Below are 12,588 nucleotides of genomic sequence, written 5' to 3' on the forward strand. Positions count from 1 at the left end.
AGAAGCCAGTGACCTTGCTCCCTGGAGTTGCTAAAACCCCAGAGCGGGAGGCAGAGATGGCAGGAGGGGCCGAATGGCTGGCACTACAGCTCCCTCATCCCGGGAGGTCAGGGGCCACCTAGGGAAACCGGACCTTTCTCCTGGGCCTCTCGCCGCCTGCGCTCTTCCAGGTCCAGCTTGCTGACCAGCCTCCGGCGCTGCTGCAGGAACTCATCATAGATGTAGGCGGGGTCGGAGACCCGTGGCGCCGGGGGCCGGTAGGGTGAGCCCGGCTTCAGTGGTCCAGTGAGTTCCCCAAAGGGGGCGGGCTGGGTGAGGGAGGCCCGCTGCTGGCCCAGGATGCTCTGGGTGGACTTCTCGAGCTCAGCCAGGAAGGGCCCAGGCCCGTGAGGAAAGGGCTGGTGCTCTAGGCCCCCTGCCTCCCGCGGTGGCGGCTGGTACTTGTCCAGAGGGGTGGCCTCGCGCTTCCGGGGCCCCTCCTCCACCTTCACCAGCGGGACAGCGGCCTGGCGGCTGGGCTCAAACGGGGCAGGGTGGCTGTGCAGAGGGTGGCTCTCGGGGGCCCGCCGTGTCTCCAGGGTGCTGTCCATCAGGGACACCGGGTTCCAGAGGGCTGTGGGCACGGAGTGGTGCTGGGGCTTGGGCGAGATGAGGGGCGGGGGCCCGCCAAAGTGCTGCGGGGGGTCTCGGCTGCCCGGCTCATGACGGTTTGGTCCCGGCCTAGAGAGTGAGCAGACCAAGCCATCAGTCACGAGAGAATGGGCACGCTAGCCACCCACCCAAGGGCCTCCCAGGCTGCCTGCCAGGGCCTGGGTGTGAGAGGCAGCTTCAGAGGGGGCCCAGATGGGAGCCCCCTTCGAGAGCCAGGTGCCAGAGGGGTGTGAAGGCCTCCTTCTCAGCCACATGACCAGGGGCCGGAGGGAAGGACACAGCTTCCACTCCTCACCTGAGGGCTGGCCGTTCCCCACGGCTCCACTTCCTCTTCAAACAACTCGAGGCAAGTATGTGCAGACCTGCTTTCGGGAGGACATGGAGGCTGGGGGTGGGCGCTGCTTGCTGAGGGCACAGGGACGCTCTCAGGCCCGGGCCAGACCCTCCTCCTATCCGAGCTCTCGCCTTGCCAGTTCCTGCATCCCTACGACCTCCCGTGAGGACAGACCCTGACTTGTTCTCCACAGCAGTCCCATTACACACAGAACAAACAGGCCTCCGGCGCCACAGGGGTGGCCCTGCCGCCGGTACCCGCCTCCAGATGTGCCAGGCAGTGGGCGGACGGAGGGGGCTGAAGGCGGCCTTAACGCCTCCCTCCACACTGTCCTTGCAGACAGTGCCAGAGAGGCCAGCTTGCGAGGCCAGCCCAGCGGTGACGGGGAGAGACCCTGACAACCAGGGTGGGCCTGTGCCACTGCTGACCCCCAGTGGTCCCCATCAGAACTGCAGCAGCCCACGCGGCCCCGAAGCAGCATGGGGCCTGACCAGGATGGCCATCAGACCAGCAGCTTTGCTGGGCAGTCTTCCTAAACGACTCTTCAGAGCATTTAAACAAGATGCAACAGAAGGCTACTTGGGTGTTGTTTTTTCAGAGAGAAAGAAAGAAAGAAAGAGAATATATATTTTTTCTTTTTTCAAACACAGGTGCTATGCTGCCCAGATGACCAGGGCCAGGTCTGAGGGGATGTAAGGGGAAGAGGCAGAGAGCACTGTGGTACGTGACCAGGCTCTCAGACCTCTCCTTGCCTGGCCAAGGAAGGAGACATTTAACCACAGCCAGAAAGACTCCTCCTAGTGTTTCCGGGACGGGCCTCGGGCTGGGAGATAACCCTGAGGCTGCCACACCACTCTGATCCGAGCACAAGGGAACCACAGCAAGCTGTGTGTCCCTAAGTAAACAACAAGGGAATAAAGCTCGTTAGCAGAATAAATATGTCAAGCACCGGAGCCAAGCACTGAATGGTTTCCTAGCTCCGAGCACAAGGGCCAGTCAGAATGTCAAATTCAGGCTGCGTGTGCCACCTGCTGCCGTGGGGACCGCTGAGGCCAGGTGGGAGGTGGGAGGCCTGCGCACAGGGCTGCTGGGCCCTGGGGTGAAGGCCACCCCTGCTGGAGCCCTGACGGCGGCACCAGGATGCTGGGCCCTGCGCTGAGGAAGACGTCCGAGGGAATCAGAGCTGCAGATTTTATCAGGACATGTGGACGTGCACTGGCTGCGCTCCAGTCCCCGGGCACGAGGGGAGTCACCGGAGCAGAGAGCAGCTCAGAAACACAAAACCAAGCCTCTGTGTGGCGCCAGGTGGGCCAGAGCAGCAGAGGGTCGGGAACAGAGAGCAGACCTGAGGCTGCGGAATACCCAGCCAGAGGGTTTGCCTCCAGTTCACTCCTAGTCACACCCCACTGGCCAAGCGAATCCCTTTCAGACCTACTCAACAACGGACGCCAAGGCAGGGCTGCTGGACGGGCCAGCCGAGCCCAGGACACAGCAAGAAAACCCATCGGTCAGCCAAAAGCTGGTGGAAAGAGAGGGAGCGAGTGGGCATTTAAAATGCCCAGGCACCCAAGTGCTTCTTATCCCGGGGCAGCACGATGGGCATCAAGAGCTGGAAAGACGCTCAGAAATCTTCCTGCCCAGACAGAGCTCTGGAGGTTTGGCCGGGCTCTCCAGCAACTCCGGCTGAGGGTCTCAGCTAGGCCCTTTGGAATGAGCTCTAGAGAGGTGGGGGTAAGGGAGGACAGCAGAGGACTGCGGGCCAGCAGGCAGAAGCAGGGAGACGAGGGGCGCTGGGGCCCAGGTCACAAGCACGTGTCGCGGCCGGGGGCCAGAACCGGCACGAGCACCTCCCGGGAATTCTTTCATAGTGAGACCAGAAAATGGGTATATGTTCTCTTACCAAAGCAATCAAGTTCACTTTTTACCTAAAAATGAACGGTGATCCCTTTCTCACTCAAGTTTGGGCTTGAAAACAGAGGGAGAAAGAAAGAACAGACTACAGCGATCAATTCAAGCTCCTCCCTCCCGCTCTGCACATGGCAGGCAAGTCTCTCTGGAGACACAGCTGGGCTGCCGCAGGGCCCCGGCTCTGGACACTGGCTTGTGGGCTTTGCTCCTTAGGGACAGGGCGCCCCTGAGCACCTGCTCTCCCTCCTCAAAGTCTCCATTTCCTCGTGGGCAAATAACAGTCAGAGCATGAAAACGAAATGCAAGTGAAGACATTCAGCAGGATGCCGAGCAAACCTCAGGTGCTCGAGAAACGCTGGCTGACTACAAACCAATTCTGAGCGTGACGAACGCGCTCCCACACACCCTGACCCGGGGAGCCCTACCTGGCGCTCTCGGGCCTGTGCTCGGGCTCGGTGGGCACTGGGGGCCGGCCCATGTCCAGGTGCTGCTCTAGCACCTGCTGCCGGAACTCCGACACCTGCGACTGCCGGTCCTCCTTCTCCTGCCGCAGCCGCCGCTGCCGCGCCAGCCACTTCTCCTCCTCGTTGGTGCGCTGGATGAGCAGGGCCGTGGCGGCGCTGCTGCCCGGCAGAGAGAAGATGCCATGGTTGGAGAGAAGGCTGGGCATGGTGTGATGGGGGGTGGGCGCCGGGTGCAAGGGGTGCTGCACAGGCTTGGGTGCCTGCAGACCTACGTCCTTCAGCTTATCTGTGGGGGGAGAAAGGCCGTCACACCACAGCAGGTTCCCAGCATGCCAGGCCCACCTCGCTCCTGCCTCCTCCTCGCTTGCCCCTGACTGCCCAGAGCATGCCACCCCATGGCCAGGACCAAGACAACCAGGAGGGGCCTCATGCCGAGGGCAGTGTAGCCGCTGGCAGGTGCTGCTCCTGCCCAGCCCAGGGCCAGCTGACCTGAGGTGGGTGCTGGCAGGCTCACAAGAGCAGACTGTTACATTTTTTTAGGAATCATGCCAGCCAGTTGTTAAATGAGCTCTTACTGAAAGTTGGATAAGGCCCTGGCTGGTTGGGTTCAGTAGTTAGAGCATCAGCCCGAGGACCTAAGGGGCTCAGGTTCGATTCCAGTCAAGGGCATGTACCTGGGTTGCAGGCTTGACCCCCAGCCCCAGTCAGGGTCATGTGGGAAGCAACCAACTAATGTCCTCTCTCTCTCTCTCAAAATCAATGGAAAAATATCCTTGGGTGAGAATTAACAACAATAAAAAAGTTATATAGGTGTACTTATAATGAAACAAAATGTTTTAAAAAAACACAAAAAAGCCGTGGCCAGTTTGGCTCAGCGGTTAGAGCGTCAGCCCGTGAACCAGAGTCACGGGGTCAATTCTGGCCAAGGGCATGTTCCTCGATTGCGGTTCATCCCTGATCAGGGTCATGCGGGAGGCAGCCAGTCGATGTGTCTCTCTCTCCCCCTCCCACTGTATCTGAAGATATTTGAAAAAATATCCTCGGGTGAGGATTAAAAAAACAAAAAAACACAAAACATGCTCAAAGCTCATCACGTCCTAATCCCTGCACTACACTGTATTACTGTGCTTGTTCTTGAGGTCATCTATGTCTACCGTATCTGTACCGTGTCACCAGGCATCTCTTCCCAACCTCTTGTCCAGTGACCTTGGGTCTGAACCTGGGAAACAGCCAGGTGGAGTCTCTGCCGTGGAGTTTGCAGAAGCTACAGAACCGGGCCTTCCCCCAGGCCTGTCCCACCCACTGCAGCCAGCCCACCCACGGCCTAGGCCTGACCCTCCGGGTACCTGCTCGGGTGGGAGTCAGCTGCTCCGAGGACTTGGCCCGCTCCTCTGTGGCATGCCCACGCAGCCCGTGCAGCTCGGCCACGGGCAGGAAGGCTGGCTCCAGCACCTTGGCGGCCAGCAGCTCCTTCTCCCGGGCACGCTGCTCCCGCTGGCGCTCCAGCTCCCGCTCGCGCTCCTTCTCCCGCTCGCGCTCCAGCTCCTTCTCCCGCTCGCGCTCCTTCTCCCGCTCCCGCTCGCGCTCCTTCTCCCGCTCGCGGTCTGCCTCCCGTTCCCGCTCCCGCTCGCGCTCCCGCTCACGCTCCCGACGCAGCTCCTCGTCCATCTGCAGCCTGTGGGAAGCGGAGGGGGAGCCTGAGCTCCGCGGGGAAGGGGAACCGGGACAGTCCGCGAAGGAGAATTCCCAGCACAGAGAAACGGACAGCCACACCCAAGGCTTTCGTGGAAGACCCCAGCACTGTGCCTGAGCAGTGATGGAACTGGAAACAGTGTGAGATACAAGCCGTGCACTGACTCCCCGAGCCGCTGAGAGCTCAGGCCAGGAGGCGGCGACTGCAACAGTCACCAAAGCGTCAGCCGTCACCGTCCGTTTACTGGTGAGCAGAGGGCGCCGGCCCAGGACGGGACTTACCTCTCGGCGCTGAGGCTGGACATCCGCTCCGAGTGCAGCGCCACCAGGGACGAGTGGGACAGCTCCGGGGGGTAGCGGACCCCAGAGAGGTGAAGATGCATGGCCGATGGGTGCAGCGGAGGCAGGGAGCCGGGGGTGGGGATGGGGTAGAAAGGGGACCGCAGGGCAGACAGGCAGTAGGAGTCGTCCATCCTGTGCCAAGAAGACAGGCCAGTGAACACCAACATTAACGGGAAAAAGGCAGGACCTGGTCCTACAGCCTCCACGAAGGCCCGGCTGGGGCCATATCCAGGGCCAGCCCCAAGCCCCTTGCCGACAGAGGTCCCTAGATGCCGACAGCTCAGGGCTCCAAGGCCCTGCTGCCACCCAGAGGCTCAGCCAGGCCAGGACCTTTCCAGGTCTGACCAGCAGGCCCCAAGCGCACGCAGCCCACAGAGCAACCACAGCCCCGTCAGGCTCCTACCCTGGAAGCTTCACAGAGCAGCGACCACACACACTTCCAGTGGGGGGTTACGCAACAGAGTCCCCCTTGTCTACACGCAAACCAGTGCTCTACCAAGCATTCTGCACTGACAGTGAGACCGTGACAAAGGGAGGAAGTGGGAAATGCCAGCCCAGACAAGGGGAATTTCTACCGGGGCAAACCCCTAATGGCTAATCCGGAAGGTTGGGGGGCTGCTCCGGGCTCACTGGGCGTCTGCCCCCAGGGCATAAGAAACATTCCTGGCCAGGCTCCATTCTGCCATGAGCAGACCAGTGCCCGAACAGGAGAGCATGTGGGTGCCGCCTGGCACCTCACTGGGGACCGTGGAGGGCATTCTCGGACCCCTCACCTGAAGGCCGGGTGGGGGAAGGGGTGCGGAGCCAGGTAGCTGGGGTGGTAGTAGGCAGCGGCGGTGGCAGGGTCCAGGCCGAGGGGCGGCAGGGAGGACATGCGGAGGTCCTCGGTGGTGTGGTAGGGCCGGAAGCTCCTCAGGTAGTCCTCGGTCACCGTGCTGGGGGGCACCACGTGGTGCACAGGTCGCTGGAGGCTGCAGGCAGGGACAGGGAGACGGAGGTGAGCGGGCACCTGCTCCAAGCTGAGAAATGGGTCAGTCCCTCCACGCCCCCCCTGCCACCACCCCCTCAGAAGGACGCGTCTCTGGGGACAGGTTCCAGCTCTCACTAACGAGATGCTGGTGTTGGCAGGAGGCCCAGGGCACGGAGGTGGGCAGCGGCTGCTCCTCGCTGCCCTCACCAGCAGGCACATGTCTGCTATCTGCAGTCCGGAGGGACGCCTCGCCCCAAGAACCAGGACAGGGGTTCAGGCAGACCGGGGGCGCCAGTCATCATCTCAGCGTGCAAGCGGACAGCAGGCGCAGACGGGCTGCGGGCGAGGGCTGAGCCACCATCTGGCGGCCCCCGCCTCCGCCGGTGCAGGCTCCAGGCTCCCGGCTCCGCCCCAGGGACCCAAACCTGAGCGGCCGAGCCTGTGTCCCAAAGCCCCAGCCTGCAGACTTACTTGAGTGGTGGGAATCGGGAGTCCTGCACGACGGAGCTGGGGGAGATGCCGAAGGGATAGGGGGTGCTGAGCAGGTGGGAGGGGATGGCCGGGCCCCCTGCCTTCTCCTGGGGCAGCGGGGGCTCCACGATGAGGCGCTCTCGACCACTGCTGCTGCCCCGCGAGCTGGTGTCCTACGGGACAGAGCGGTGGGTCAGCGTGGGGACGGGGGGACTGCCACGAGGATGCGGCAGTTTGCCCCCAGACGCACAGAAAAGCCAGAGTGGTTCAGTGCCTGTTCTAGAAATACCCTTTCCTTGTGGTGTATGTGGTGCTGAAGGCAGAGTGGCAAGAAGAGAAAACATGGGTCCCAATGAGGGACAGGTCCAGACTGAAACCCACCTGGGGACCCGTTCCCTCCTCGGCGCAATGGGGAAGGACTGAGCCTTCCCCCCAGATGAGCACCCAGTGTCCATGAGGGGACTCGGCAGGAAGCAAGGGCTCCCCACCCCGCACAAACGCCCAAGCACGCCAGCAGGAATTTCCCGCAAGGTCACATCAGCTCTGCACCCAAACCTGAGCAGTTAGACGACGCGGCCCCCCCTGCCCCCCTCCCCGGAAGCGAGCTCTGCTCAGCAGCAGGCAGAACAGAACCCTGGGGCCCCGCCCACTGATCTCCAGATGCTCACAGGCATCCCCCAGGGGCCAGGGCGTCCGCGGTGCTGACAGCCTCGGGCCTGCAGCACAGATACCTTGACCGGAGGTGCCCAGAGTGACTCAGCCTCGAGAAGCCGGTGCTGCTCTGGAACTCAACATCCTGGTCTGTCCCCAGCTGACCCCTGGGGTGGCCTCGGCAGCAGCCGGAACAGAGCTGCAAGGTCTCGACTGGCCAGACCTGTCTGGGGACACCTTCACACACCGGAGGGGGTGATGGCTGCGGTCCGAGGCCCCACCTGCCCAACCCCTGGACAGACAGCGGGTCAGGGCCTGGCCGGGAAGGTAGAGCCCAGGGGCTGGCCCAAGGCATGAAGAGAGAGCAAGAGGTCTTTGCCAGGACCGAGGGCAGGCATGCCATCCCAGCCACACGGAGGGGTGTTCTGCATGCCCACCCACAGAAGCCTCCAGCCCCAAGTAGCCACACCGTCGGAAGGTTCCGATTGTCCTTGTCTGTGTGGCCGAAAGGAAGCCGCGTGGCCAGGCTGAGAGCACAGACAGCAGTCAGAGGGCCCTGCGGCTGTGACAGCCTCCGCCCCGGGCCTGCCCTGCACCAAGCCCCCGTTTCCTAGGCAGCCGTCCTTCCCGTGGCCGGGTCTGTGCGACGTCCGGTCTGACCACTACTGGCCAGGCAGCAACCAGGGCTCAGAGAAGGCAGGGGGCGCTCCCAGGGCGCAAACCCAAGTTCATCTACCCCAAATCCGTGGTGTTTCCACCTCTGACTACGAGCACATTCGGAATGACCGCAGAACGTGTGGCGGCATGCCTGGACCCGAGGGCAGGGCGCGGGGCCGGGGCCTGACCCCCAGAGAGACCTTGGCTCCCTGTCCCTCCGGCTGCTGCCCTCCCTGCTCTGCTGTCTGCATCGATCAGGAGGTGGGGGTTCAAAGCCCCCATTTATCTAACCCGTGTGGGAGGTGAGGGATGGATCACTGTGGCTGCCTATCCCTCTCCACACTGGCCAATGGGACACCGCGGAGCAGGCCGCTGACGGCGGCCGAGGCTCCCGGAGAGGGCCCACGCGTCCAGTCTCGCAGGCACGCTCACCACACACGCCCGGGCCACCGCCGTCCTCCGGAAGACACAGCCGCGGTAATTAACCGAAGGAGACAGGCTGCTGATTGGAATTTCTAATGAGCAGCAGCATCTGTTCCTTCCCGCGTGCTGGCAGGGGCCCTCCACTCACGGCGCGGCCCTCGCAGGTCACGAACCCTGACTTGCCCTTCCCAGAGGGTCGTTCACAAGGCGGCGTCAAGGACAGGACACACACATGCCCCAATGCCCTGGGTCGGAGTTGGGAGCCCACAACCCCTGCCTCCCAGTTTTCCAGAGACGTCTATTCAGGGGCTGACACACGGCCTCAGATAGCTCCTGTCCAGTCCTGGACACCCCTAGAGGACTCCCTTATAGAACTGCCCCGTGCCGCAGTTTCCCCATCTGTCAAGTGTACCGACTGCAACGCCAGCTCATAGAGCATCGACGTTGGTGCACAAGTGCAGACAGGAAGTGAGAGAAACCTGGGGGTCGGGGGTGGGGGCTCACACACAACAGTGCACCACCCCCAGCCTGAAGTCACCTCCGCTCCCGCACTTTTTTTTTTAAATCCTCACCCGAGGACATTTTTGCATTTATCTTCAGATAGAGTGGGAGGGAGAGAGAGAAACATCGATGCGAGAGAGACACATCGACTGGCTGCCACCCACACGACCCCAACCGGGGCTGGGGACAAACTGCAAATGAGGTACGTGCCCTTACCGGGAACCGAACCCGGGACTGTCCAGTCCATGGGCCGACGCTCTAACACTGAGCCAAACCGGCCAGGGCTCCACTCCTGCACTTCCGTCCACACTACCGACAGAGAGGCTACCTCCAGGTGGGGGCTTGCTGGTTCCCTCACACCCTCACCCTGCTGGGCACAGGGCCGGACCAGCCCACGTGCAAATGTCTGTCCCAAGGAGGTACCATGGCCCCACACCCACCAGCTCCAAGGGTCCACCACGGGGTAAAGCTCCTTCTCCCCTGCATGGGACAAAGCCCTGCTGAAAGGCAGCGGAGCCAGACGGCACCGTGTCCCAGCCTGGCCGACACCAACGAGGAGCTGAGAGGCCAGGGTAGGGGGGAGTGGCAGGCAGGGGGCTCACTGGGCCAGACCCACATGCCTTCTGTCTGGCTGGTGCCTTGTTAAGCTTGTGACAGGCACCTGGGAATGAGGTCAGCCCAGCTTGGAGGACACACGAGGGCTGACCAGGGTGGGACAAGCCCAGGCAGCAGTCCCCAACCGGGGCCTGGCCTAGGAGGCTCAGCCAGCCACCCCCGGGCACCCACCCGAGCCAGCCGGGCTCCCGCCGCCGTGCCCGCAGCCAGGCACGCGCTAAGAGCATCTTCGGGCAGCTCTTTATTCCTGCTCCGCGGCTGCTGCGTGGCTGCGGGCGCAGCTGTAGCGGTGGAAGAAAGAGGATGAAAGGGGGGCAGGGAGGGAGGAAAATCCTTCATTCTCCGGTGATCAGAGAGGTTTCCAGGCAGACAGACAGGACATGCCCTGTTAGCTTTAAAATAGACTATTTTTCATTTCATCTGTCCTTCCGAAGCTCTGACTACCTGGGAAATCTCAATGACCCCAGCGGAGGGCCTCCCCAACCCCCAGCACGCAGGAGGGCACCCCCAGGACTCCTGGGCTACCCCTTTAGGAAGTGGCTCCCCTCTCCTGCCCTTATGCCTCTCCCCGAGCTCCCCCCTCCCCAGAAGGATTAAATTCTCCACTGAGCCTTTGTGCTGAGCTGATGAGCCATACATCAACGGCTGATCCAGCCCCTCCCCCCCGCCCTCCCCGGTGGCATTAGGGTTTCATGAACCGCTGATGGCTGGAGCGGAGCTGGAGCTGCGGCCGGCCCTCTCTCTGGGGTCAGCGATGCTCTGGGCGAGGAGCCGCGGAGGAGGCCTGTGGCCGGAGGGGGCTGTTTACAAGGCACCCTGGGTCCTGCTGGGTGGGGAAGAAGCCCCCTTGGGCAGGAGCAACAGGGACAACTGGGGCCGTGGCAGCCATCACCAGCCAGGGACACAGCAGGACTCAGAAACCGCCTGGACCCAGCGCGTCGGGAGAGGCAGCTGCTGGGCCAGGTGGCGGACAGCAGCCCTCTCCGGAGGCAGCAGGCTCTGGGAAAGACCCCTTGTCCTCCCTCCCTCAACCCAGGACTCGGGGCAGCTCCAGCTGCTCTGCTCCCCTCTGGCCCGAACCCCCCTGCCAGGCCCTGCCCCGCTGCCCCGCCCCAGTCTCCAGAAGGCACACAGGGTGGAGCAAAGGACGCCACGGCAGAGGCTTCTGGGCAAACACGAGCACAGGGGCCTCCGCCAGGTGACAGACAGTCCAGGAGGGTTCGTCCAACATGGAGGCCAAGTTAGGGCCATACCCAGGGGGTTCCCAGAAGTCCCACTGGGTGCCTTGGGGACCTCACCCTAGGTCAGGACCTGCCTGACAGATGCGTCCCACCCTAGGGGGGCAGAAAAGAGACCCTGAGTGATGCCGCTGATGCCCACCCCCACCCAGCAGAGCGGAGCTGGGAAGGGGCGAGGTGGGAGTTCCCCCTCCCCCTCTGCTTTCTTTGTGGTTTAATTAGTATTTCCAAGTGTGCCATCCCTCAGGGAACTTGGCAGAAACACCCAGGAGAGAAGCACAGCGACAGTGTTCTTAATTAGGAAGGGCTCCCCGGGCTGGGCGTACCAGGTGCGGCGGGGGTGCAGCGGGAGGGGTCAGCCCTGGGCCGTGCACAGGAGTGGCCGCTCCCAGGGCCACCAGCTCCTTCCGCACCGGCGGTCACCTGGCAGCGGCCACGCACACAGGCCCCAGCGCTGGGGAGGGCCCCCTCGGCGGGAGTCAACAGGACAGAAACATAAAAATGCGATGTGAAAATGTGGATTGGCGCTTTCCTATTCCAGTCCTTTGAGCAACAGCTACAATAATAGCTATTGTTTATTAAGTGCTCGTGCCACGTAAACACCACTCTAAGTACTACACCTGGTTACGTACTGAATTGTCGTATGCCCCCACCCACAAATCCACGCTGGAGCTCCAACCCCCAGGCCCCTCATCCAATAGGACCGGTGTCCTCGTGAGAACAGGTTAGGACACGGTCGTGCACAGAAGGAAGACCGTGGGAACACACAGGGAGAACACGCTGTCTCCAGGCCAAGGAGAGCGATCTCAGGAGAAACCAGCCCTTCGAACACCTTGATCTCAGGCTGCCAGTCTCCAGAGCTGTGAAGACACTGGTAAGGGCCCAGGCTCCGGTGCTCGGTGGTGGCAGCCACAGAGGACACCCAAGAACGCACTCAACTCTGCGCAGACCCTGCTGGTGGGTGCCGCTGTCCCCTCACTCTGCAGAGAAGACGGAGGCTCAGGAGAGCACGAGTTTGGGGGTGAGGGATTTGCACCCTGAAATCCAGTCCTCCCCTATGGAAGGCCACCCTCCCCACACCTGTGGCCTGGGGTTCCCCCCGTCCCGTCCCCCCGCTCCCCCTCGCGGCCCAGGCACTCACCTGCCTGCTCTCGCTCCTCCAGACTCCATTGACAGTCTTGGTAGGGGCGATGGTCACCACGGGGGGCGTGCTAGGGACGCTGTGGCCCCCGGGGGGCACGATGATGGGGCCCATGGGCACCCGTTTGGGCGTGCTGGCAGGGGAGCTGTGGTTGGTGGCTGGAGAGGACACAGGGGACGACTCACTGCTCAGTGAAGACCCTGCAAGAGAAGGACACAGGGCCTCAGCGGTGGGCTCCGACGGCTCCCGCTTGGCTCATGCTCCCCGGCCCCCAGCCCAGACCCAGACCTCACGGACAGCACCCAGGGCCCCGTGTCCAGTGCAGGCCAAACAGGCGACCCCCAGATTTATCCCATCGCAGCAGAGATTCAAGCAGTGCCAGGCCCAGGCAGTTGGAGGCACACCTCTGCCCCCCCACTGGTGCCGTGAGGCCGCCCACCTGCAAGGTCACAGGGGTGCATGAGCTTGGCGGCTGTGTGCTCTGCTGGGCAGGGGGTGCAGGGCTGGCACCCGAGCACTTCTCGTACAGA

The 12,588-nt window shown here is 62.7% G+C and overlaps 1 protein-coding gene across 3 annotated transcripts in view; it reads right to left on the minus strand.

Annotated features, from left to right (window-relative positions):
• Positions 1-12,588, minus strand: part of GSE1 (Gse1 coiled-coil protein) — a 426,886-nt gene that overhangs the window by 11,573 nt on the left and 402,725 nt on the right. For all 3 annotated transcript variants that reach the window (XM_036275499.1, XM_036275501.1, XM_036275500.1), the window contains 7 exons: positions 12,059-12,258; positions 6,833-7,005; positions 6,165-6,362; positions 5,332-5,523; positions 4,704-5,032; positions 3,319-3,643; positions 134-720 (listed from right to left, as the gene is read on the minus strand). In XM_036275499.1, the coding sequence (XP_036131392.1) occupies positions 134-720; positions 3,319-3,643; positions 4,704-5,032; positions 5,332-5,523; positions 6,165-6,362; positions 6,833-7,005; positions 12,059-12,258 (2,004 nt within the window). The remainder of the gene's footprint in view (positions 1-133; positions 721-3,318; positions 3,644-4,703; positions 5,033-5,331; positions 5,524-6,164; positions 6,363-6,832; positions 7,006-12,058; positions 12,259-12,588) is intronic.

The sequence above is a fragment of the Molossus molossus genome, unplaced genomic scaffold (genome assembly GCF_014108415.1).
Source record: "Molossus molossus isolate mMolMol1 unplaced genomic scaffold, mMolMol1.p scaffold_m16_p_21, whole genome shotgun sequence".
In the NCBI taxonomy this organism is placed as follows: domain Eukaryota; kingdom Metazoa; phylum Chordata; class Mammalia; order Chiroptera; family Molossidae; genus Molossus; species Molossus molossus.